General features: G+C 31.8%; 1 protein-coding gene and 1 non-coding gene across 2 annotated transcripts; both read left to right on the forward strand.

Annotated features, from left to right (window-relative positions):
- Positions 1-7386: 7386 nt before the first annotated feature.
- LOC103828836 lies at positions 7387-23150 on the forward strand. The gene is made up of 3 exons (XR_004449673.1): positions 7387-22028; positions 22142-22320; positions 22670-23150. It is a non-coding gene; the product is annotated as an uncharacterized LOC103828836 (transcript).
- A 229-nt stretch (positions 23151-23379) lies between these two features.
- Positions 23380-25384, forward strand: LOC103828505 (serine/threonine-protein kinase RIPK). The gene is made up of 4 exons (XM_009104105.2): positions 23380-23919; positions 24016-24151; positions 24249-24385; positions 24468-25384. The coding sequence occupies exons 1-4, from the start codon at positions 23512-23514 to the stop codon at positions 25158-25160; spliced, it is 1374 nt and encodes a 457-aa protein (XP_009102353.1). The 5' UTR covers positions 23380-23511; the 3' UTR covers positions 25161-25384.
- Positions 25385-26087: the final 703 nt, after the last annotated feature.

Genomic DNA, 26087 nt, shown 5'->3' on the forward strand with positions numbered 1-26087 from the left:
ATCTCGACCCGTTACTTGATATGACGCACAAGTCCAACGGGAAAGAGGTGTTTATTTGGAGCTAACCACACCAAAAAAACGAGAAGTGAGAATCCATCTCAAAGTTCCTAAAATAATAATCAAAGCTTATTTTATTTCATTGATCAAATGGTCTTTATATAATAGGCAAAACATACAAAAGGTTGGAATACAAAAGACTAATCAAACATAGAAATTAGCAACTTATAAAAATAAGGAAGACTTGACCAAAGACCTTGAATTGACCAAAAAACATAAATGTCTTGACTTGACTGAAATTAAAAGATTGTGGTCGCCAAACTCTTCGGCTGATCTCGTGCTTCTCTATGGTCGACGGTCTCTGAATTGCCGTCAGATTGATATATTCTTCGACCATCACTTATAATTTCTTGTTAGGCCTTTCTTTCTTTGGGCTGAAACATGTTCATAAACTTATTTTCAATATACTTCAAGTCCATCTCGTTTAATCACAAACCCATAAGCCAAACCTTCTTGATTTGTTTTTGCTGCGGATTCGGGACGCATCATTAATACCTCCTTTAAAAAGATTTACCCTCAAATTTGTCTTTCTTTAGCTTCAGGTGGGATGATCTCTTGGATTTTCGTAGAGCTCTCTTTTTTTTTATAAAGAAAAGAAGATGAAAGGTAGAAGATGGATGAAGAAATGGAAAGATGAGAAAATGAACAGACAAGTACTGGTTGAGTGGCTCTGATACCACTTGATACACCCTAAATTAGGAAATGATCACTCAATCGGACTAAAGGGATATGAACTCGCCAAAAGGGAAAACTGGTGGATTGAATGGTGACACAAGAGGGGTGGAGAGTCTCTTGATATTACCGAGCTTCGGTTGTTACTTGATATGACGCCCAATTCCAACAAAGGAAGAAATGGTGGATCAAAGGGTCCACACAACAGATGCGGAAGGCTGCTGATATTCCCGAAGCCAATTTGTTACCGAATGTGACGCACCGGTCCAACAAAGAAGCAATCTCGATCCGTTGCTTGATATAACGCGCAAGTCTAACGGGAAAGAGGTGTTTACTTGGAGCTAACCACACCAAGAAACTAGAAGTGAGAATCCATCTCAAGGTTCCAAAAATAATAATCAAAGCTTCTTTTATTTCATTGATCAGATGGTCTTTATATAGTAGGCAAGACATACAAAAAGTTGGAATACAAAAGACTAGTCAAACATAGAAATTAGCAACTTATAAAAAAAAGGAAGACTTGACCAAAGACCTTGAATTGACCAAAAATCATAAATGTCTTGACTTAAACCGAAATTAAAAGATTGTGGTCGCCAAAATCTTCGTCTGATCTCGTGCTTCTGTATGGTCGACGGTCTCTGAATTGCCGTCAGATTGATATATTATTCGACCATTACTTATAATTTCTTGTTGGACCTTTCTTTCTTTGGGCTGAAACATGTTCATAAACATATTTTCAAGATACTTCAAGCCCCTCTCGTTTATCCCAAACCCATAAGCCAAACCTTCTTGATATGTTTCTGCTGCTGATTCGAGGCGCATCATTAATTCGTCCTTTAAAAAGATTGACCCTCAAATCTGTCTTTTTTTAGCTTCAGGTGGGATGATCTCTTGGCTTTTCGTAGAGCTCTCCTTTTTTTTATAAAGAAAAGAAGATAAAAGGTAGTAGATGGATGCAAAAATGGAAAGATATGAAAATGAACAGACAAGTACCGGCTGAGTGGCTCTGATACCACTTGATACACCCTAAATTAGGGAAGGATCACTCAATCGGACTAAAGGGATATGAACTTGCCAAAAGAGAGAACTGGTGGATTGAATGGTGACACAAGAGGGGCGGAGAGTCTCTTGATACTACCGAGCTTCGATTGTTAATTGATATGACGCACAAGTCCAACAAAGGAAGAAATGGTGGATCGAAGGGTCGCACAGCAGATGCAGAAGGCTACTTATATTCCCAAAGCCAATTTGTTGCCGGATGTGACGCACCGGTCCAACAAAGAAGCAATCTTGATCCGTTCCTTGATATGACGCACAATTCCAACGGGAAAGAGGTGTTTACTTGGAGCTAACCACACCAAAAAACGAGAAGTGAGAATCCATCTCAAGGTTCCAAAAATAATAATCAAAGCTTATTTTATTTCATTGATCAAATAGTCTTTATATAATAGGCAAAGCATACAAAAGACTAGCCAAACATAGAAATTAACAACTTGTAAAAACAAGGAAGTCATGACCAAAGACCTTGAATTGACCAAAAATCATAAATGTCTTGACTTGACCGAAATTAAAAGATTGTGGTCGCCAAACTCTTCAGCTGATCTCGAGCTTTTGTATGGTCGATGGTCTCTGAATTGCCGTCAGATTGATATATTATTCGACCATCACTTATAATTTCTTGTTGGGCCTTTCTTTCTTTGGGCTGAAACATGTTCATAAACATATTTTCAATATACTTCAAGCCCATCTCGTTTAATCGCAAACCCATAAGCCAAACCTTCTTGATTTTTTTCTGCTGATGATTCGGGACGCATCATTAATGATGCGCCTCAGATCATAGTCCCGGGCCAGAATGATGCGACTATGGCTGAGCCAGATGTTTCTTCAACAAAAGACAAACCAGGATGGATTAATGGTGAGAATACAGATCTAATACCAGCTGGTGAGACTGAGGACGAGCTGGAACCAGCTGAAGAGAGTATGCATGAGCTGAAACCAGCTGAAGTGAGAGTAGATGAGCTGGATGAGCTGAGTGAGATAAGTGACACTGAAGATGGAACTGGTTTAGCTGCTGGGCGAAATGGTCTTTTTCAGCCCAAAGAAAAATTCATAACAAATTCAATTTGGGTCGGTTTTACACCAAATTTGACCAGACCTTTCCGCAGTCCATTTCAAGCTCATTCTCATCAAGAATACCAAGAAGGAGTCAGCAAGGAAGTCTTGGTCGTGCATGGGAAAAAAGAATTCAACAAAAATCATTAATTTCGTTCTTTAGTCAAAGTCTTCATTTCTAGTTTCTATGTCTTGTTTTTAGCACATTCTTCTTTGGATTTCTACAACTTGTAATCCTATAAATAAGGCCTATGAGCCACAAAATAGAATAACCTTTCCCCTTTTTATTGAGTTTATCTCCTTTGTTCTTTGTAGAACACTTCTTGTTTCTTGGTGTGGTTAGCTCCAAGTAAACTTCTCTATTTCGTTGGACTTGTGCGTCATATCAAGCAATGTATAGAAACCCTTCTTTTGTTGGACTTGTGTGTCATATTAAGCAACAACTGAAGTTTGGTAGTATCTAGAGACTTTCCGCCCCTCTTGTGTCACCGTTCAATCCATCAGTTCTCCCTTTTGGCGAGTTCATATCCCTTAAGTCCGATTGAGTGATCCTTCCCTAATTTAGGGCGTATCAAGTGGTATCAGAGCCACTCAACCGGTACTATCTATCCATCTTTCGCATCTTCCATTTCTAAACACTTCTTCTTCATCTTTCTATCTCAAATCTGAACCACTACATTACCTATCGCCATTCTTCTATAAAAAGAAAAGAAAAAAAAAAGAAAAGAAAAAAAAGATCTATAAAAAAAAAGAGAAAATAAAAAACAAAGTTTGATTTATTTGGCTAGGTGGTGGAATAGAAATCATGCTGGATGGGGAGAAATCCAGCCTTGGAGTGGTTAATATGGATTTCAAAACCAAGTCTCTTATCTTTCTGTCTTGTGTTAATCTCTTGCGTTCATCTCTTGCTTGCTTGGATAATTCCATTGGGTTACTTGATTTGTTCTCTTAGAACTTTGAGAAGAAACTCTTGTGTGACCACTAAAATCCGAGAAAAACATGTGTGTGCGTAAGGATAAACACTTGAGAGTGTGATGATTATTTTTATCTGTTAACCTTTTGTGTTGAGAATTTTCAGGTTAAGATGTTTGAAGCTGATCAAAAAAGGCTTTTTAGTCAGTTTGAAGTCCGGGAGTTTTGTGACAACCTTGTGGAGGGTGTGGTGAAATCCCTCAAGGACGTCAGTAAGATCCAAAAGAAGAGCACAACCACACGTGCGTCTGTAGCTAAGCCATCCTTATTCATCAATGAAAAACCCAAAAGTAAATCTGAAAACAACCTTGAAGATCTAAAAGATTTTTCAGATTCTTTACCAATTTTTGATGAGTATGATGAAGAGCTGATTGAAAGTTTGATGATTTGTGAGGATAATTATGATCTTCCTTTTCCAGAACCTTATTTTATGTTTGATAAAGAACATACTATTGCAGAACTAACCTTTTTGCAACCGGAGGATCCGAGTAGTCTTGTTCTATTTTCACAGGATTTTGAAAAAGAGCCATTGGACTACCCACATCTATGTCTTAGAGAACTTTGTTGATTTTGGCGCCTTTTGAGGTGTATAACTGCACAGATGCATCAGAAGTTTAGCTATAGATGAAGGCCTTCCCACGGTGAGATTGAGCTGATCGTTTGACACAAGATAGAGCTTTGAGTTAGCTTTCCAATGTCACCGGTTTGAGGTTAATCTGATAGTTAGATATAAATTTATGCTTGTTTTACTGAACAGTGGTATGTCTGCCTCGCGAGAGGAAGCTGCCGAGGAGGAGTATCAATCGCCGACAGACCTATGATTTCGATCGACACTGATTCCAGAAAACAGGCCGAGTATATTTGAAGACCGACTTAGGCCCAAAAGTCACACCAATTTACCAGAATACTCATGGCCGACTCAAAACTCCATCTGTGTTTTCTAAGCCATTGTTTAGGCTATGCTTTCTATTCTATTATTTTAGGTTTTCTATTTGGTTAGGAGAGAAGAGAGGAACTTCTTCAGATTCTTATTGGTACTCTTTTGGTTTTATTAATGATTTCTATTTTATCTATTCATCTATGATTTTCTATGAAAACTATCTTGTTTGAGTAGATCCTCTACTAGGTTTAAGGGTTAATTAGGGTTTTGATGGATTAGACAAAACTATACAACTGCTAGGGTGAATTTCATTGTATATCCTTCATTAGATTGTTATTAATTCCTATGTTCTAGAGTAGCTAACTAGAACATTTAACTTAGGATTGTATACTACTACGACAGTAGGTTCTTCACATGATTGATCTTATTGCTTGTATTCTAGAAGCTAACTAAAAACAAGATCATAGGATAATCTACAACCGCGAGAGTGGGTTTGATTCCTGAAACTAATCCTGTTGAGCTAAGCTGATAAATACATACGAGAGTTGGTTTATATAACTTAGTGAACAAATCGATCTGAACTTAATGCTTGTCTAAAAGAAGTATCAATCGACACTCAAAGGGTAACAATCGACACTCTCCCTAATTTGCATACGAGAGTTGGAATTATAGAGTTTAGACATCTAATTAGACTCGCAGCGAGAGCTGAATATTCTACTAATTGAATTCGAGTTCTTGGACAGTTTCTTATTACCCCCTTAGCATCTATAAATTATAGTTCTGATTGCATGTATGAAAACCCTAAGTCTAGCATTTCTCCATCTTATTTAAAACTTATATATATTGGTTTATTTACAATTTTTAATATTATTGCATGGTATAATCCTGAAATCTATAGTTTGTGTATCCACGCTCCCTGTAGATTCGATTCTAAAGTTTTGTAATCGATATCTTATTTGAGAGAGTTACTGTAATGATAATTTGATCATATCAATATACTTTATGTATTGGAATATTTTATCGTATGTAAATATTTGAAAAATGGGAAAGTAACTATTCACTGCTATTGCAAAACATACCGATAAGTAAATATCCCCAAAATAAATAACTAAGAATACAAACGCAAAACTAAAATTAACAAAAATACATAGATTATAATATCTTAAACAGCTTTCTTTTGCTTTATTTCGATCATGTCAAACAATAAAGAAGAAGAAATGTAAATTATATTGGGCAAAAGTATAAAGTATAAAAATTGAACATACTTACGTACATTGTTTTGAACGAAGGAACTGCTTCAATTAATGGACTGAAAATTATCATAGAGCATTCAGCTATGTTGGTTATCTTTCTATAACCACCTATATATTTTATAATCAGTGCCATATAACTAATTATATTCAAAACCCCGGATTGAATCGGGTAATAATATTATTGTTGGTATAAATATCCAAACCCGTTTCAGATACATTGGTTATTTAGATATTTTTATGTTCCTACACACTAGAATCAAAATCATTCAAACCCAGGTGGACCCAACTCGAACCCCACACATAAATTTATAATATCCAAGTGGACTTAATTTCAAAACCCAAAAAAATTGATTCAGAAAGAAACAACTTGTAACTGAATGAGTACCTGAATGTCCATACCTAATTGATTCTGTATATAATTTTTTAAAAAACTTTTTTTATATGTTTGGCTAAAATAAAGGAAATAGAAATAATTTTTATTTAGTAAAATAGTTATATGAGTGAAACATTACGTAACAATAAATGTATTACATTTTAATTATTTAGTTTTAAGTTATTATTTTGTTCACATAAACTATGCCTTTGAATTTTGTATTTGGCTACGTAATTTTTAACCGATTGGATTAAGATAAAAAAATTTTTAAGGACTACATAATAATATTATTGCTTCAATTAATGGACTGAAAATTATCATAGAGCATTCACTATGTTGGTTATCTTTCTATAACCACCTATATATTTTATAATTAGTGTCATATAACTAATTGTATTCAAAAGATCCGGATTAAGTCGGGTAATAATATTATTTTTGGTATAAATATCCAAACCCGTTTCAGATACATTGGTTATTTAGATATTTTTATGTTCCTATACATTAGAATCAAAATCATTCAAACCCAGGTAGACCCAACTCGAACCCCACACATAATTTATAATATTCAAGTGGACCTAATTTCAAAACCCAAAAAAATTGATTCAGAAAGAAACAACTTGTAACTGAATGAGTACCTGAATGTCCATACATAACTGATTATGTATATAATTTGTTTTTAAACTTTTTTTATATGTTTGGCTAAAATAAAGGAAATAGAAAGAATTTTTATTTAGTAAAATAGTTATATGGACTGAAACATTACGTAACAATAAATGTAATAAATTTTAGTTATTTAGTTTTAAGTTATTATTTTGTTCACATAAACTATGCCTTTGAATTTTGTATTTGGCTACGTAATTTTTAACCGATTGGATTAAGATAAAAAAAAATTTTTAGCAAAACAAATTAAACCAAACTATTAACCATATATGCAAAATCCGGATATTTTCTACTTTTGATTTTTATAATTTGCACAAAATTAATGTTAATTAAATAATAAATAAAAATCAGCACTATTACTTTAAGGTAATATAATTAATTATTTGATGTATTATTAAGGTAAATATAATTAATGATGTAATGTATTGTTAAGGTAATATAATTATTTAAATCAATAAAAAAGACATTATACTTTTTTTTATACTGTTATCCATGTTTCCAAGCAATTCTCATTAATATCGCTATTCATGTTGCCAAACAATCCCCAAATGTACTTCAGTTTTAATAATATAGATTATAGATTTGTTGCACTTACATGATCAATACTCACATTTTCATCCATCAGTATCATTTAACAATCATAACCGAACATGTTATTCTTCACGGTCCATTTTTGTACTATTTGGACTCTTATTGAAACATTCAAAGATTGGGATTTCAACCCTTCAAGAAAAACCAAAGCTTCCATGATAAATGTGTAATCAGTGAATGAATAACAACCTTATATACCTGAAAAATTATGGGAAATGGAAAATGAAAACTAAATATTGTAAATAATATCTTAGCAACTCGATTTTCAATATTTGTTAGAAAATATTTTACCAAATTAAGAAACTGTATAAATTATAAATATACCGATAGTAATATTTAATATGAAAATATATTAGAAAAAATATACATAACAACTAAAAATATACATGAGTATATAATTGAAATTTAAAGACTTTAGAAAATAACAATATTGGTAAATATAAAGCTGTAAAAATGACAACTAAAAGCATGGTCACATTGATGTCAAATAAAAAAAAACATGGTCACAAAAATATGATCAATATCAAGAGAAATATATTAGACGGCAAGAGTATTCACTTTCTTATCAATTGCCTTCTTAATTGTTTAGTATTCAGTGTAGTTAACATTAATCTGCATTTGATACGAATGATTAGTATAAGAATAATAGAATAATAACGTTGGGTTTGGTTCCCTCCTAGATTGTCCACGTAGGCAGACACGTCACTAATTCGAATCTTGAGAAGTCGACACGTGCCCGCGTCCAAAACGTGGCGTTTCATTAACTTGGAGTTGGAGATCGTGTGGACTTTTGGTGTAACTCATAAACATGCCGGAATATTTTCGTGTGGGCTTTAGATCAAACTAAAAATAATTCTTTTAACAGTATACTTTTATATTTTAGTAAACAAATAATGCCGTATTCTTCGTCTTATGAATACGTCATAAAACAGCTCCTATGATATTCTTGATATTCAATCCGATCATACCGGTATGAAAAATTAATGTAAATCAACAGAACCGAGTACGATGATTTTAATTGGATTTACATGTGTCGAAAATACAAGAAAAATGTTTTTATTTGTTTTAGTGTGTAAAATAGCCTGTAAAAACAAAAAAACTAGATGAACCAATAGGTTTATAGTATATTAGTGAACGTACATATAAAATGTATAATATTATATAGTGAATGTAAAATTGAATTTACTAATTTGATATACATATACTGAGCATTTAACATATGAATAAGTTTTAGATAAAAAAAAATAGGAATAATTATTTGCTTAAACCTATTTACATCAATTAATTTTTTAAGTTTCATAATTTCACAATAAATAGAGCTCCAATAATTATTTTTTTTACCCATTATATCAATTTATCTTTTAAAGGTCCATGATTTCACAATAAATAGTGCTTCTAACTTCTTCTTTTTTTTCATACAATAGCGCAAACATATTATTATATATTACTCATACTTAGCTATTTGTATAAACAAACACTCTGATATTTGAAAATTTTGAACGATTCCCTTTGTACGGTAAACATTTTTATTTCAAAGTATTAATACCCCAATGAAAAAATATATTTTGCAAGATAATTACACGCATCTGCAGCATAAACTCTTTATTAGATACGAGAATGGATTCTATAAAAAAAACGTCCATGCAATATTATCATTTAATTTAAATATATTGTTAATTAATAAAGATAGTTTTCACAGTATTAATAACTTTTAAATTAATAGTAAACTCTATCTAATAAATTCTAAACTTATTTAATAACGATAGACCGTATTCAATTTTAAGAGTGGCAGAGAAGTTGAAGTATGACCTTCATTAGGAAAACTATCACATTTTAATTAAAACATAGACAGACCAAGCTACTCACACTAACAAAAGGTTGTTTTGGCTTAGATAATATAGGTTTTTCCTTAACATATTTCTCTGGCATTGCATAACTATATGCATACATCATTAATCTTATTATATTAGATTGTTCTTCGTAGAATAATGAAACTTACTGTCATTTTAATTCAGTCCAAAAATATTTATTAAAAATAACAACATGATCTCCAAATTTTATTTATTTATTTTTGTTTACAATATCGTCTTCAATCTACAATTTCTTTTAAAAATGCTTCATAAAATTAATGTAAATTCATATAAAATATCTTTTTCTAACTTCCCACCCGTAGGGCAGGCCGACCCTAGTGATAGAATAAATAAATGAAGAGGCAAATTGTGTGAGAATTTTAGGTAATATTAAGAAATGAAGAACATAAAAATATACATCAGATGTTTGGAAGTTTTACATCCGAGTAGTTAAGAAGGGATCCCGATTCATTACATAGAAAATATTGAGAAGATGAACTTTCCATGAGAAGATAGATTTGATAATTTAAACATAATATTAAACTAAATTTCAAATATATTAAAAAAATATTTGTTTCTGGCATTCCTTAAAGGAATATATTTCTTTTGTATTCTATTTTTGAAAAAGCTTTACTAATGTGAATAAATAGCAACCTATACAGTAATTTGGTCATCAAATCTATAGATTAAACTCTAAATAAACCCTAAATTCCTGAAAATATAAACCATAAAGCATAAAACATGTCTCTTTTTCAATGGAATCACATAATACTGGAAACAGTCAAATTTTGTGTATCCGAACGACATATTTTACTTAAACCATACCACATGATTAATCATATATAAAGTATATACTGTATGATATATTAATTTGGTCTTAAAACCTATACCTAAACCCCAAACCATACCCTAAATGTCTGCAATCATAAATCATAAATCATAAATCATGGAACATCTTATTAAAACAGAAGTCATTACTTTTTTTATGTGTGATATTTTATTTTGGACCATCTCTTAGAAAAATTATCACATTTAATTATTCTATCATTTAGTTTTATAATAGATATAATCACAATTATATCTTATTAATATCTTAATAAAATCAACAATATACTATTTTTGAGGAGAATCTCAAATTTGTTTACTCTTAATATATGCTAAATTTAAAAATCTGTATTCAAAACCAATAAAATAAATATAATTAAATATACCAACAGATTTAAGAAAAACAATTATAACCTATTAATCTAATAACTATTAACAGCATATATAATTATTTTGTAGGCCATTAACTATTTTGTAGGTCACATCATTAACAAACAAATTCATATGTTATGCAATCATAATATATGATTATATACATATGATCGTGTATATTATTTTTAATATTATGTGATGCAACCATAACATATAATTAATGTTATTATTTTGATGATGTCAAAAAGTATCACAACATGTGATTGTTCTTTAATATTATTAACAATTTTTATCAAATTAATACCATTCTAAAAACATATAATAGAATTCTTTCATAATCATATAACTAAATTTAAATATATTTAATACCATTATCTAGAATGATGTTCAAACGTTAAATCTAAATTGAAAAATAATTTGACATATAAAATAAAATCTATATAATAGAAAAAATATAGCATATTTTGTCTGTGAAACAAATGCATTTACAAATATAGATGTACTAATATATATAATCAACTAAATGACACTATTTCCATTTTTATTACTTTGAAAATTAGTTTTGTTCACACAAATTAAAGAAAAAAATTAGTTTTCTATTTTATCTAACCAAAAACATCATTAACTATTCACATAATCATAATTCAACCAATAAAAACGCTAACTGGAGAATATAAAAAGTTATACAGAAGGAAAAACGAATAAACTTGCATTGAAAATTGAAAATGTCCTCTAATTTGAAGTGAAAAGAATTCTCTAAAACGTCATATATAAAAATCAAAGTGAATATGTTCTACAAACAAAAACATTAAAAAATTTGTATTTTGCATAAAATTATCAAATTACAAGTTACTTATCTAACATATCAATTTGATTGTTTTACCATGCAAAACCGAAATATTCAACCGACATAGCTTACAATTTCCCCAATTTAATTTGAAAAAACACATGCGCGGTTGCGCTGATCAAAATCTAGTGTCATTTTTACAATGGAATCACATATTAGTGGCACAAGATAAATAATTTTTTTTGTGTCCGAACGGCATATGTTACTTAAGCCATACCATATGTTTGGAATCATAGAATATGTCACTTTTGTATATACAATAATATGATTCAAAACCATACCATATGATTTTTAAAAAGAGTTAGGGAACCAAACAATAATTAAAGGGTGACAGTCAGCGAATTTTGATTAGAATAACGAGGATAGATTAACACAAACCGAGATTGAGAAAACGCTAATTAATAACGATTTAGGGAAGATAATCCCCGCATTAGCTACGTCACCAAGTTTAGAGAGGCTTATCCGAGGTGTCATTATGTCACATATGACTCATCAATACATGTCATATTGCCAAGTGAAATTTAAAAATTGGTTAAGAAACTAACGGTAAAAGAGCTCCAGTGGTAATGGAATTCTAGTTGATCAAGTGGTAGAGTAAATATGGCACAGATAGTTGGTCAATGTTAGTCGAATCCAGAACGGAAGCTCCAGCTCGAGCTCATTTATCACTAGGCCAAAACAACTTGGTTTAATCAAGTTATTATGTTTTTATTTAAGTGTGTTCTCTTACTGTTCCTTTTAACAAATGAATGAAATTTATGTAATTTCTTTTTTTGAGAAAGGAATTTTTTGTAAAATTAGCAATTGTTGATGTATTAAATTGGTTATAGATGTGGTTTGTTATTGAATTGTGTCGTTCCAATCACCATTAAACAAAAATAAAATATAGAAATCTCCTAAAGAAGAAAAATTGGTCGGGAAGAATCTAACAAAAAAAAGGAGGTTGTATATATGTTTGTCTTCTTGTCGATGGCGAATACACAGAAGAATCGTTGCTTCGAAATAAACTGAAAATGATATAACATTAAAGAATTAAATCGAGTAATTCAAAGATGATTAGGCGGGACCCACTCTATGGGACTAAGTAAATGTCAACTCAAACAGAAACAAAGCGAATCTCTCAAAATATATAATTTTAGTTCATTGACGAATAAGTCGCCGTCTTCAGACAACGCGGTTCAGATCTTCTTCAGCTTGTTCTCATTAATTTTTCTTCATCTGATTATTATTGGAATCTAAATACGATGTGTTCTAGAAGCTTGACGCATTTGTATTAACCTCTATTATCTATAATATATTGCATTTCTACCAAACTCTCTTTATCATCGTTCCTTTTTCGATAACCAACTCTTTTTAATCTTTGTTTTCGAGTGTTTGTTGAAATGTAGTTTCTACATTTCTCATTTGTTTTGGTAATGTTGACCAAGCGATTTGTTGACTATGTTGCTAATGCTTGGAAAAGAAGGACAAGAGAGTGTTATCCTTGTAGAATCGTTTTAAATTACCAAACCATTTGGTAATTTTGACCAAATCATTAGTCACCTTATTGATATTAATGTCATCCTACTTGTGTCACGAAGATTGTAGTTTTTATATTTTATTTGTTTCACAAAGATAATAGTTTTGGGGTTTCAACGTAACTTTATAGTTTTTGTCAATTTTGTCCACATTAATTAAGACAATTACTACATGTAATATTTTTATTATAAATTACTATGTATTAAACTAGGATTATCGCCATGCCAGAGCTTTGGAACAGAATGCAGGGAGCAGATTGCAATGGTAAAGAAACCTCAGAAGTGGCTAAGCTTCACGACATAATTAGAAAAAATAGAAACGCTGCAGACTTGTTTCCCGGACTTCAAGATCTCCATGTCCCACGAGTGTGCAATCAGTTTTCTGACTTTTTAGTTAAGACTGCTAAGATTTTTCGTAGGGAGTTATTTTTTATTGGTTATTCTATTCTTATATGGTTACCCAGACCACTTCAAGTTTGAGTAATAGAATGGTCGTTCGACTTTAAAAAAAAAAAAGAATTATCGTTGATATTGCAACTTTATTTTTAAAGTGCGTGAAATCTCTAAAACTACAATTTTAGTGGAATGGAGGAAGTGCTTTTTCTCTAAAATGTTGAATTTGCTCATAAGTTCATAAATGATCGCATCTTTCTAGAAATTATTTCTTTTATCGCAACATCTATTTACTAAAGAAGGCTAGTTCTGGTAAAATTTTAAATTAATTTATCATAAAAATAAAAGGCAAATTGAATATTATTCAAAAAGATGGGATCAGTTGGCATGACCTCATAGAATAGAGATGGGCAAATGTTTTGTTATTTGTTTGTAACTCAACTTTCGAGTGATTTGATGACATTGTATTTAACCACTGATTATGACTTCATTAAAAATTAAAGCCATATATGAGAACACTATAGTCATGCCTACTTTAAAAGCTGAGAAAAAAAACACTAAAACAAACAAACAAATCTAATCTATTAATTTAAAATTCTATTTTTATCTACTTGTAAATAATCTAAGTTGAACCATTACATTTAACTCGCTTTCATATTATTTCTACTTATACCTAACTTAGTTATTATTAAATATATATCCTAACTTAAAATTAAGGAACTAAATAACTAATCTCTTATTTTAAATTATGAGTTCAATTTATATTAACACTAATTTTACGTAAATAATCAATTATATTTTATTTATTAATATAAAAAATATATACCTACTAATTCATATATACAACTGTACTTTAGTTCAAATGTAAGAAACAAATTCCTTAAAATCTTCACCAAATACATAATAATATATCTTATGGATAAAGTATTAAAACTATAGATACATATATATGATAAAATAAATAATAATGGTCATTAATATTTAATGATATGCTTGAACATGTTATTATTATTGATATTTTTTAATGAATATAGGTTATTCCAACACATATAAAATATTTATCAAATATAAATCTCACTGAACAAAACATAAAATATATTTTAAGTTAGGTTTGAGCATTCAGGTATCCGTTGTGATACAAGTTGCATATTTGGAATTTCAGTTCTAATTTATATCACATCATAGGTCTCATTCTGGTAAATTTGTAAGTAAGGATCATGTTCAGATATAACACTTCAGTTTTATTTCTAAATATCACATCTAAAATCTATAAAATAACAATATATTGTTCCGATTCAGGTTATATGGATTCGGCTCAGACATATCCGAAATTAAATCCAAAATTGAAAAGAAAAACATAAGAAATAAACTTATTTGTATAGGATTGGTTTAAAGTACTTATTGAAGATTTAAATACTTATTTTAATATATAGTTTCAAAATAAATATAGAATTGAATATTTTAAGTACATATTTATGTTTCAAATAATTTGTATTTGCGATAAATTTGGATTTTCGGATCGGTTTTTTGGATTTCTTGGGGATTTTTTTCTGGGTTTTCTGGTAGCACGTTCGAGTTCGGCTAATAACACTTCGAGTTCGGATATGTGGTGTACCACACTACGAGACCTATTTTTAAATTTCTTATGTTTCGGAATGGACACAGATCAGGTTTTTTGGTTTGAGTTAGGTATGGACTTTGAGTTACGAATTTTATGCACATGTCTGCTTTAAATGAAGAGAAAATACGATTATATAAAAAAATTACCTAAACAATATTATGTGCTTTAGCGCGGGTGAAAATCTAGTAGTATCTTAAATCAAACGGTTATTTTAAAGGTTAGTTTATAAAGAAAATTTATAACTAAACATGGACTATTATTAAAAAAAACGTAAAAATAAAATGGATTTTCAGAAAGTACTATTAAATAACTTTCATACTTCGAAAAATGATTATAAAGTGAAACCAGAAAATTTTGAGAAACTATATGTAATTCTAATAACAGTTTGATAGAAGAGTATAACTTTCAGTCACTCCTTCTATACTCGAATTTTTCTTTTGTAAAATTATTTAAAAAATTATATAATTCTTCCTTATAATCATTTACTTTAAACGATCAAAGACTAATAAACTAAAAGATGTATAGTTTTTTTGACAAATATATTAAATTTTGAGACATTTGGTTAAAATATAAAAATTGATAACTCAATTGTTCTACTAAACCTTTGTTTATTAAATTGGGGAATTAAGATTTGCATTTATGTAAATTCATTTTTTTCCAAATAATCGATCATTTGAAGTTGTTCTTTCATTGAAGAAAACTTGAGTTTGTCAATAAAGGTTTTTGTTATAGGCAAAGTTACAGTAAAACATATAATTCTTTAGAATCTCCTCTTCTCTCATTCATTCAACGCTTTTGATCGTTCATATTTTTATTCGCTGGAATCAACAAAAATTTCATATGTAAGTTTTCAACTGTAAGATTTTTTATTAGATTGATGATGCTTTTTTAGCTTGGCTGGTTCTTGATATTCAAAAACCGCATAATTAAGTTGATTAATTTGAGTAAGCGATTTAATTTTTTTATAAAAATAATTGGATTGATTTCAGTTTTGAACCGTTAAACTTAAGGCTGTTTTAAGATTTTCTAAACAAGTTTTTAGAAGTTTAATACCATATTTTGATAGCTCTCATCAAAATATTGTATTTGATATATTTTTTTTGATAAATACTATCGGCTGATCCGGTTTGTCTCGGAAGGAATGCACTCGGTATTGGCTACCACACTGCATGACTCGAGTTTGGATTAACTTGTAACTAATTCTAGGGGATGAACCAATCATTTGTTACGATCCACCATGTAAACTATTTGGGTCCAAGCCCAAACCTAAACTAACTAAGTGATGATATTTGTATTTGGTATATTGATTGTAATTTCAATTGATTTTAGGTATATACACTAAAATAATAGTGTAAAGAAGAGAAAAAAAAAGAAAGAAACAAAGAAAGAGAAAATGAAATATAATAGATTGAAATTAGATTCGAGAATATTCATCTATGTTATGATTGTAACTCTTAGATTTTCAGATTTTTTTTTGGAAAATAATAACTGAAAACACAGGCAAACATACATTTTGAAAATCGGTAGAAAAATATAAATAAGTGAAAACATCAATGTAAACTAGATAGATCATATATGAACGGTTAGAACAATGCAAAACACATACTCTTACCAAAGTAGATGATATAGCAAAAGTTAGGATAGAAGCAAGTGTAAAAACTATAGTAAATTTGATTTATTATATTTTCAGATTTATTATATTTTGATTTCTTTTACATTTGAATGCTTTTCTTTGTTGAGATTTAGATAAAATAACTTAGTTAAATTGTAACAAGTGTCTATAAATATCTATTGGAACAATTAAATTTTCAATATTTCTCATTTACACAATTTTTTTCTTAAAAACTTTACTGAAATGATATTGGTTATTACCAAACTAGTAATTAAATTTGACACGAGTAGACCACTCTATCCAGCTTGTAGCTACTAGAAATGATGAGAAAGAAATAATTATATTTTTCATACTTGGTGGGATACATAGGAGAGATACAACTTTAGAATACAGACCCGGCAGTACACAATTTTGTGGTGAAAAACTCCCGTAACATTGTTAGCGATAACAGAAACAAGTTATAGTAGCTTTATTTTGGTGTTTTGAATCTATACTCAATCTTCCAAAATATCTACAATATTCCGAATTATCATTGCTTCTGGCTTTTTTTTGCCGTCGTATTTTGTGAAGCACATGTTTTAAAGCTGTCGGGGTCCAATGGAAGAAGTTATGATAACACGTATCTGTAATTTAGTTAGAGAAAAGGGCAAAACCTATCATCATCTAGAAGACTAGAATTGGAAGCACCCACTACTGACTGATCAACTTGTTGCTGAATTTTTTTTTTTTTTTTTTGTCAAACGTTGCTGAATTATTTAGAAAACATAAATTAAAACTAAACAAAGTAAGTACACACGCGGTGAACGCGTGCATGTGTAATTAAACATTTACAATGTCAAAGTTGGGTTAGAAATATACAGCATCCCTTGCTCAAAGAAAAAAAAAATACACCAACCTCCGAAAACTGAAAGTTAAAAAGCAGTAGCATTTTCAAACACTTTTGTGACATCCCCACGAAATATTATATATATAACTATGATAATTCCACATGCTGCATGAATTTAATCTTCTAATAACAAAATGTGTAAAATTTTGTTTGGTTATAATATATGGAAAAAAAATTTAAAAAATTGATTTGATTATGTATATCACCAAAATATACTTATTTTTTTGTCACACATTCGTTTAGAACTTCAAAGTTATGTATTCTTGAACTAGAATAGTGGAAGGATATGTGATCTACCGGAAAGTCATTCGCGATATCATATGAGTGAGGCCAAAACATAGAAAATGTCATATGGTGATTACATCGTCAATAAACAAGATTTCTGAGCCTCCAAAAAATTAATGCCATGCCCGTTGTACGAAATGGAGCTTATGGGCCGAGTGAGTGGGCGTGGAAGGTGGGTGAACTACCGAGAAATCATTGGCAGTTTCGTGTGAGTGAGGCCAAACCACGAGAAAATTCATGTGGTGGTTGCATGGTCACTAAAAAAGATTTTCGAGCCTCCAAAAAAATTAACACACCATCCGTCACACAGAATGGAAGTCACATAGTAGGAGTGAGAGTCCATTAGCCATGGACAGTCGGAACGTTATAACTTTATTTATATACCTTGACAGATGATTTATGGGTAAGTTAAGGGTAACATCAGGTTCTCCTACAAGCTGGAAAACAGCGTGTTGGAACACATGTCTACTTTCGAAGGTAAACCATTATGTCTTTCATTAGTTCGAAGAATTTTGAACGTGTATTTTTTAAATTTACCAACTCAACAATATAGTCAAGTAAAAAAATAGAAAAGAGGAGGTAAGTAATTAGATTATCAAATGAGATAGTTTTAAACTATATTCCTACATGAGCCACTATACGACTCAATGCAGAATGATACCTAACGATCTACATACAATAGTTAAATAATGAATCATCCATCCGTGACATCCTCATTTCATTGCACATTATCAACAAACATGTGTATTACTACGTCTCTCTAAACATTTTCTAATGGCCCTACTTCCCAACCAACACTGACCACCATTTAGTTTCCTACATGACCACCTGCTCGTGGCCATTTCGCTCATCTGGCACTACCCTACTGTCAATAGTCACATATGTCCTGATTCTGCATCTCATATTAATCTTCGGACCTCACCAATCAGATACAACACATAGTTCCATGCTTAACAACATTCATTATCGTTATTAAGTTGATACCATTCATTTATCAATCCTAGTTTGTTCATAATCACAATTCAGTATTATCAAAAAATCAATCACATTAACACAATAACTCATTTTATTGTTTTAACAATACAAGTGTTCTTATGCACCACTCAACATTGATCTAAGTACCTAACATCAATCAACAAAGCTAACCAATCATATAATCCAACATAAAAAATATAGAAAATCAAGAGAAGAAAACATCCCCACCTGGATCAAAGATGAACGAGATGTAGATCAGCAGGACATGAATATCTATAGAACACATATGAAGAACGAGACGACAAACGACGGACAACGAACAATGACCAGTCGGTATCAGCGTCGGCAAACTACGACAATGAACGAGACGAAATGAGCAACAGTTGCTGGTTGGTGAGAAACAACAACAGCGGAAGCAAGGCGTCGGTGGCGGATATGGAACGGGTGCTTGACACCTCAAGATATCTACAAGGTTTCGTTAGATTTTTTTCTGATAAGAAAATAGTGAAGAGAAGATCTTTTTCATAAAAAAGGACAACTCTATGTTCAATCCTAACCGGTCTTTTACCTAGAAAGATTTCCTTAAAAATAAAAGGAGAGTTTGGATTTAGATTTTGAGATGTTACATTAAATGATATATTTTTTCCGCCAGAATATCTAAGAAATTTAGAGTATAAATTCAAATCGAATATATAATATACCTGGTTTGTGCTGATAATATATGTGGAAGGGGTTACAAAATCGATTTGGTTAACTAATACATAAAGTGAACATAGATTTTTAATAATCAAAGAGAATTAAAAACTTAAGCATAATTGGGTTATTTAAATTAAATGATGAGTAATCTATCAATAAGTTGGTCATTTTCTGTATCGTGTGAGTGAGGACAAACACATAAAACAGTAACATAGTGTTTATACATGGTCAATAACAATTCTTTCGAACATTTCTAAGCAAATTACTGGACGTGGAACGAGATGGACTGTAACGACCCGCTGTCGGAGTATTTTAATTTCTAAGAAAATAGATCATGAGAGATTTTTCTACAAATGAAATTATTGCTCTAAGTATTGAATATTTTTCGTAAAATTGTTGAAGTAACAATGATGAATTTTGACTAAATGTTGATTATTACTTAAGAACTTGAAACAAAATTGCCTCAGGATGAGTAAACATAAAATAATCATGGAATGATGTGGATTTCGAGTAAGGTAAGTTTGACTAGTTATCATTGCGAGATTATACAAAAGAAATGTCGAGTTTACAGGGATCAATTAAGTTAATTATTATAGAGAATGGGTCATGTCACTGGTGATATTTGACCAAGCCAAATTAGAAATCAAACATTAAGTGCCCGACTGTGTGATCAAGTCCAAGAATCCAATAAAAATGGGTCTCGGGTTCCATTTCTAGAAGAACTTTAAGAGGATTTGTACAGAGAAGTTAGAAAAATAATGGAGTTCTAGAGAGACAAGTTTGAGAAGAAGGATCAAACGAGGCGGAGAAAAAGTGTTATTTGTGAGAAAACGCTAGGAACTTCAGAGTCTTTGAATACTTGAGATTCATCTAAGGTGAAGACGTGATTCGCAGAAATCCATTAGTTTGTGTTTTAGTAACTTTTATTCATATATTAAAGATTATGCGAATGAGCACATTGTTTTATGGAAAATTGGTTTTTCGTTATTTGAAGTGATTCTTCAAGGATCGAAGAACTTTTTTTCGATTTTTATTTTTTTGCATGTTACATTGTGTGTGATGATGTTATATTTAATTTGTATGTTTATGTGAAAAACGTAGAACTCATATTGAAATGAATTGGCATATTAAGTGCACAATGTTAAGAAAATATATTAAGAATAAGATTAATTAAAAAAAGTAAAAGATTAGTTGAAATAAATTAAATAAGAAAATTATGTTTCAGTTTGGGGCAGTATGTTGGCTTCAGTTGTGAACGACTTTCGGGTATATGTTGGCTTCCACTGTGATGAACCTTTGAGGTTATATATTGGATTTGGCCGTGATGGACCTTTGGACTTCGTAGATTGTCAGGTTGCGTACCTTCAATCATAAGAACTGTTGAGTTATTGGGCCGTCACTAGGATTGACATTTGGTCATGTGGATTGTGGATTGGTGAATCTTCTATCGTAAGAACCATTGAGTATAACCTTTGGTAGGATGTACCTTTGGGTCGCGTAGATCGTTGAATCGGTCTTTATATTGAAGGGGTTTTGGATCAGTGAATCTTCGGCTGTAAGAGTGTAAAGGGTTTAAGTAATAAGAAAACAACTAAATAGTAAGAAAAATGAGTGAAAAAGAAAATGATGTAAAAACGGATTGCTATAATGTGTAAATTCGAATGCATTGGTTGCCAGGTTGCATGTGGACGGTTTTAAGCATCCACACTAAGATTTTTTTGTATGATCATGCCTCATGTTGTGATGCATGTAAGGTTTTATTGTACGAACCGGAGCGCCATGGAATAAAAACCATAGGGAACGAATGTTCTAAAGTTGAATAACGATGGGGAGTATAAAGAAATTATCATTGTAACCTACAAATTTTCAGTAATAGTCTTTAATTGTATTAATTTTATTAATAAAAATAACTTGATTTTTATTTAGAATTTTCAACGTGGTTTTTAAATATTATTCAAATATCATAATTATACAGTATTGAAAAAATGATTTGTATGTAATTTTTTTCTTAGATAGTAAAATATTATGGCTTAGTGGAGTTTGAAAGTAAGTATTCAAGGTTATTAGAACATTATTAACCCTTGCACGAGTTCTTAGGTGAATTTTATTTATTTATTTATTTATTTTTTAAAAAAATTAACCAATCGCAGGTCGCCACGTGTCAGTAGAATTCGTGAACAGTGCTTAAACCGAGTTAGAGGCACCCCTTACAAAAGAACATTAAAAGGTGATTTTTATTAAAACTGTGAGACCCACCTCTTAAGAACCAACTTAAGAAGTGGGTTAAGAGCAACATTATCGGCACTTCTTAGGCCCATATCTTAGTGTTTTTGGGTCGAAAATTAAATAAAAACACTTAAAAAAATACAAACGGATCTTAATTAAGAAGTTTTAGGCTTGGTCCTTAAGTGCTATGTGGCAGCAGGCGATTGGGTGACCAGAATCCGGCGAAGCCCATGGCGGAGACGAAGAGCACGATGCTGAGGGAGACGCGAGAAGATCCGCAGAAGGCGTCTTTTTCAACGTCACAGCAACCTTCATCTGACAAGAAACCCGAAGATGCTGAGATCAAGCCTCAGGTTCGTGTATTTTGATTTGGATAAGTGATGAATGAACAGTAAAGCTTCCACCTTTCTCTCAGATCATTCAAGGGTTTGATCTTGAATTGACTCAATGATTCAATTTTGATCAGGATACGGATCATGGTGTTTCTCCAAAGTATCCGGGTTTGTATCCGGGTCTTGTTCCCGGATCGAATCCTGGGCAGTACGATGAACAGACGAACCGTGGAGCTGGTGTTTATGCGGTTCCTGTACATGTGGCTGGTCTTCCTTTAAACTATCTCATTCCTCTCACTTACCATGTTCCCATGTAAGTGTACTTTCCATTCGGTACTTTTTGACTAGTGTAATGGAGAAGAATCATATTTGTTGGTTGAATTGTTCTAGCTAGGAAAAACTGTGTAAAGTTGATCCCTTTAGGCTCAAATCACTGGTGATGTTGCTTTTGAGATGACTTAGTGCTAGAAAGGTGTAGGCTTTGTATTGTACTTCCCCTTCCTTACTTACTCTTGAGTAGTGTAATGGAGAAGAATCGTATTTAGGTTCAAATCACTGGTGGAGTTGCTTTTGAGATGACTTTGTGGTAGAAAGCTGTAGGCTTGATGATGAATCTTCTTTTGGGTTGATGGTTTTTATCTTCTTTTGGGTTGATGGTTTAGGACTAGACCAAGCAAAGAGACTGAGGCTGGGGGAGAGAACCAAGCGCAAGGTGGTCAAGTTCAGTAGCAGCAGCAACAACATGCAGGTCAAAGGCAAGTGGTGGTACGGAGATTTGAGATTGCGTTTCAGCTTGACATATTGCTAATACTCAAGCTTGCTGCTGTTATCTATTTGTTCAACCAAGATGGATCAAGACAACGGCTAGCTGTTCTTGTGATTTTTGCCACCATTATCTACTTGTAAGCCTCTCCATTGATCCCTAACGTGTTGGTAAATAATTTGAAATTGGGTGTTTGGAAACTTTTGACAGATACCAAACTGGAGCCCTTGCATCTTTTATACCTAAGAACTTTCGAAAAGTTTCATTGATAATGTTGTATTTTACTTAAGTATCTTAGAAAACTTCTTAGACTAAAAATAATAATTAAAAATTCTAAGATGTTTGCTAAGAGTTGCTATTGATAATGTTGCTCTAATGCTGCTCTTAAACTCAGAAATCAACCATCAACCATCAGAAAAGAAAAATGTTTTTCATTGATTTACAAAACAGAAAATTATAAAAGGAACACTTGCGCGTAAGCAATGAAGTTTTGTTTTTGACAGCGTATGATAAACATTTACAATGTCAAACCGCGGTTAGTAAAATATAAAGCGACCCCTAAAAATTGAAAAAGAGTAGTAGTAGTTGTTGATGGATTTGAATTGAACATTTTTAATCTAATAATTAACCTAAAAGTCTTTCTTTTTCTCTCTCCTCGTGACCTTTAAAAACCTCTTCCAATATTCCACACCCAAAACAAGACAGACAAACAACACGAAAAGAAAAACAAAACAATCAACAATGGCGGTGAAGAAGAAAATCTCATGGAGATCACTAGTCGCTAGCTGTTTAGGAGATCCAGATATCATAATGGCTCCTCCTCAGAAACCCAAGAGAAAAGATGACGTCATCAAGAAACAGAGCTCGTTTCAAAGACTATCGGTTCTTGATTTGAGCAACCCGAGTTCCAACACTTTATCAGAAGACCTATCGATTTCTCTCGCTGGATCAGATCTTCACAAATTCACGCTCGGCGAGCTTAAAGTCATTACACAATGTTTTTCCTCAACCAACTTCCTCGGTGAAGGAGGGTTTGGGCCTGTTCATAAAGGATTCGTCGATGATAAGCTTCGTCCTGGTCTTAAAGCTCAGCCTGTCGCTGTTAAATTGCTCGACCTTGAAGGTCTTCAAGGTCACCGTGAATGGCTGGTTCGTAATTTCATTCCATTTCAGTTTCCCCTATTAATTAATCTTCTTAATCGTTCTGGCTCTTAATCTTCTTTTTTTTTTTTTAATGGTTTTCAGACAGAAGTCATGTTTCTCGGACAACTAAAACACAAAAATCTTGTGAAACTGATTGGCTATTGCTGCGAGGAAGAACATAGGACTCTTGTTTACGAGTTTATGCCTCGTGGAAGCTTAGAGAATCAACTTTTCAGAAGTGAGTTTCTTTCTCTATGTTTCTTGTTTATTGACGACCAAATTCAGACAAGAAAGTTTCTAAATTGAGATGATCTTTTTTAAATCCAAATTTACAGGATATTCAGCGTCGCTTCCATGGTCAACGAGGATGAAGATCGCTCATGGAGCTGCAACGGGTCTTCAGTTTCTTCACGAAGCAGAAAATCCTGTAATATATCGGGATTTCAAAGCTTCCAATATTTTGTTAGATTCGGTAAGTAACAAGTTTCATTTTATAACTTCTGAGTTTCAATCTCTCTTTATAAGTTCTAATCTCAAATTGTTTTATTTTTCAGGATTACACAGCTAAGCTCTCTGACTTTGGATTAGCCAAAGACGGACCAGAAGGAGACGACACGCACGTTTCAACGCGCGTGATGGGCACGCAAGGCTACGCAGCACCTGAATACATCATGACCGGTCATCTAACAGCGAGGAGTGACGTGTACAGCTTCGGAGTTGTGCTACTCGAGCTTTTGACCGGTAGGAGATCAGTCGACAAGAAAAGATCTTCAAGGGAACAAAATCTCGTGGATTGGGCTCGTCCAATGCTCAAGGACGCTCGTAAACTTGATAGGATCATGGACCCAAGGCTTGAAGGTCAATACTCAGAGACAGGAGCAAAGAAAGCAGCAGCTTTGGCTTACCTATGCTTAAGCCATCGGCCCAAGAACCGGCCTTGTATGAGCACAGTCGTCTCTATCCTCAACGATCTTAAGGACTATAATGATATCCCCATGGGGACTTTCACTTACACGGTGCCGAACACTCCCGAGAAGTCAGTTTCCGATAATAGAGAAGACGAAGGTCGTGTTAGGGAAAGTAATAAGGCTCGTAAGAGTCATCATCATCGATCATCGCCAACGGCTAACTCTCCGAGGACTAAGTCTCCAACAGCTAAGTCGCCCGGCGGAGGAAACCACCGGACAACTTTGCGAAATGGATTGAAATCGCCTATGAGAAATGAGGCTGGTGGCGAACGGTACTAAGTTTTCTGGTCTCACCTACTCTTCAAATTATTATTATAAAAAATCTAATGTAAATAATTAAATAGTTTGTTGTTTTTTCATCTCTGAAAAATATATATATCTTTTTGTGAAAAATGTTCGATGGTCTTTTCGTTGGGGATCAATTTGATTTATATATTTTTGTCGTTTCTTTTGTTTGATCAAATCAAAGTAAGCAGAGCGGTCCAATATGATGATATTCTTTATGGCCATCTCGTCTATAGAGAATACGCGTTATTCATCGTTTTGCTTCTTCTTTTCTTTTGTCTTTCGCCACCTTTTATGCACTTCCTCCTTAAAAGGACAATATTCTGATTTTAAGGAAAACTAGAGCTTCATCTGTGCATTCACACTCATGTTTGTCTTAATAAAATAGGAATATTAAACTTTTCTCAGTACAAAAATATATAGATTGCGCAAATATGCATTTATATGGACAATGGTTCGATTTATAATATATAATATTTATGATAGATTGACAATTTTTAATTGTGTGTAATTTGTTGACTTCTCGTATTGCGGTAAGATACAAAACCAATTGAAATAATATTTTATATAATATATTTGTCAATTAATATTTTTTAACTATAGTAACTATATATATATATATATATATGTTTCTAAGTTTTTTATATGCCAACTGAATTCTTTTTATTTTTGTGAAAATATTAAATTATAATTTTTGTGTATTCTTATAATTCAAATATATATGTGTGAATTTTATAGTCACATTTTAAATCAATGGTCGGACCGATCTAACCGGTTCAACCGGGTTTTAAAATTTTAATTTAATTTTAGATTAAGTAACTATATATATATGTATAAATATAAAATTCTGTTTTATGAAATTTTATATCATTTTTAGAATCTACAAATAATATGAAAATAAAATGGAAATGTTAAAAATAA

This window comes from Brassica rapa, chromosome A07 (assembly GCF_000309985.2).
Source record: "Brassica rapa cultivar Chiifu-401-42 chromosome A07, CAAS_Brap_v3.01, whole genome shotgun sequence".
Lineage (NCBI taxonomy): Eukaryota > Viridiplantae > Streptophyta > Magnoliopsida > Brassicales > Brassicaceae > Brassica > Brassica rapa.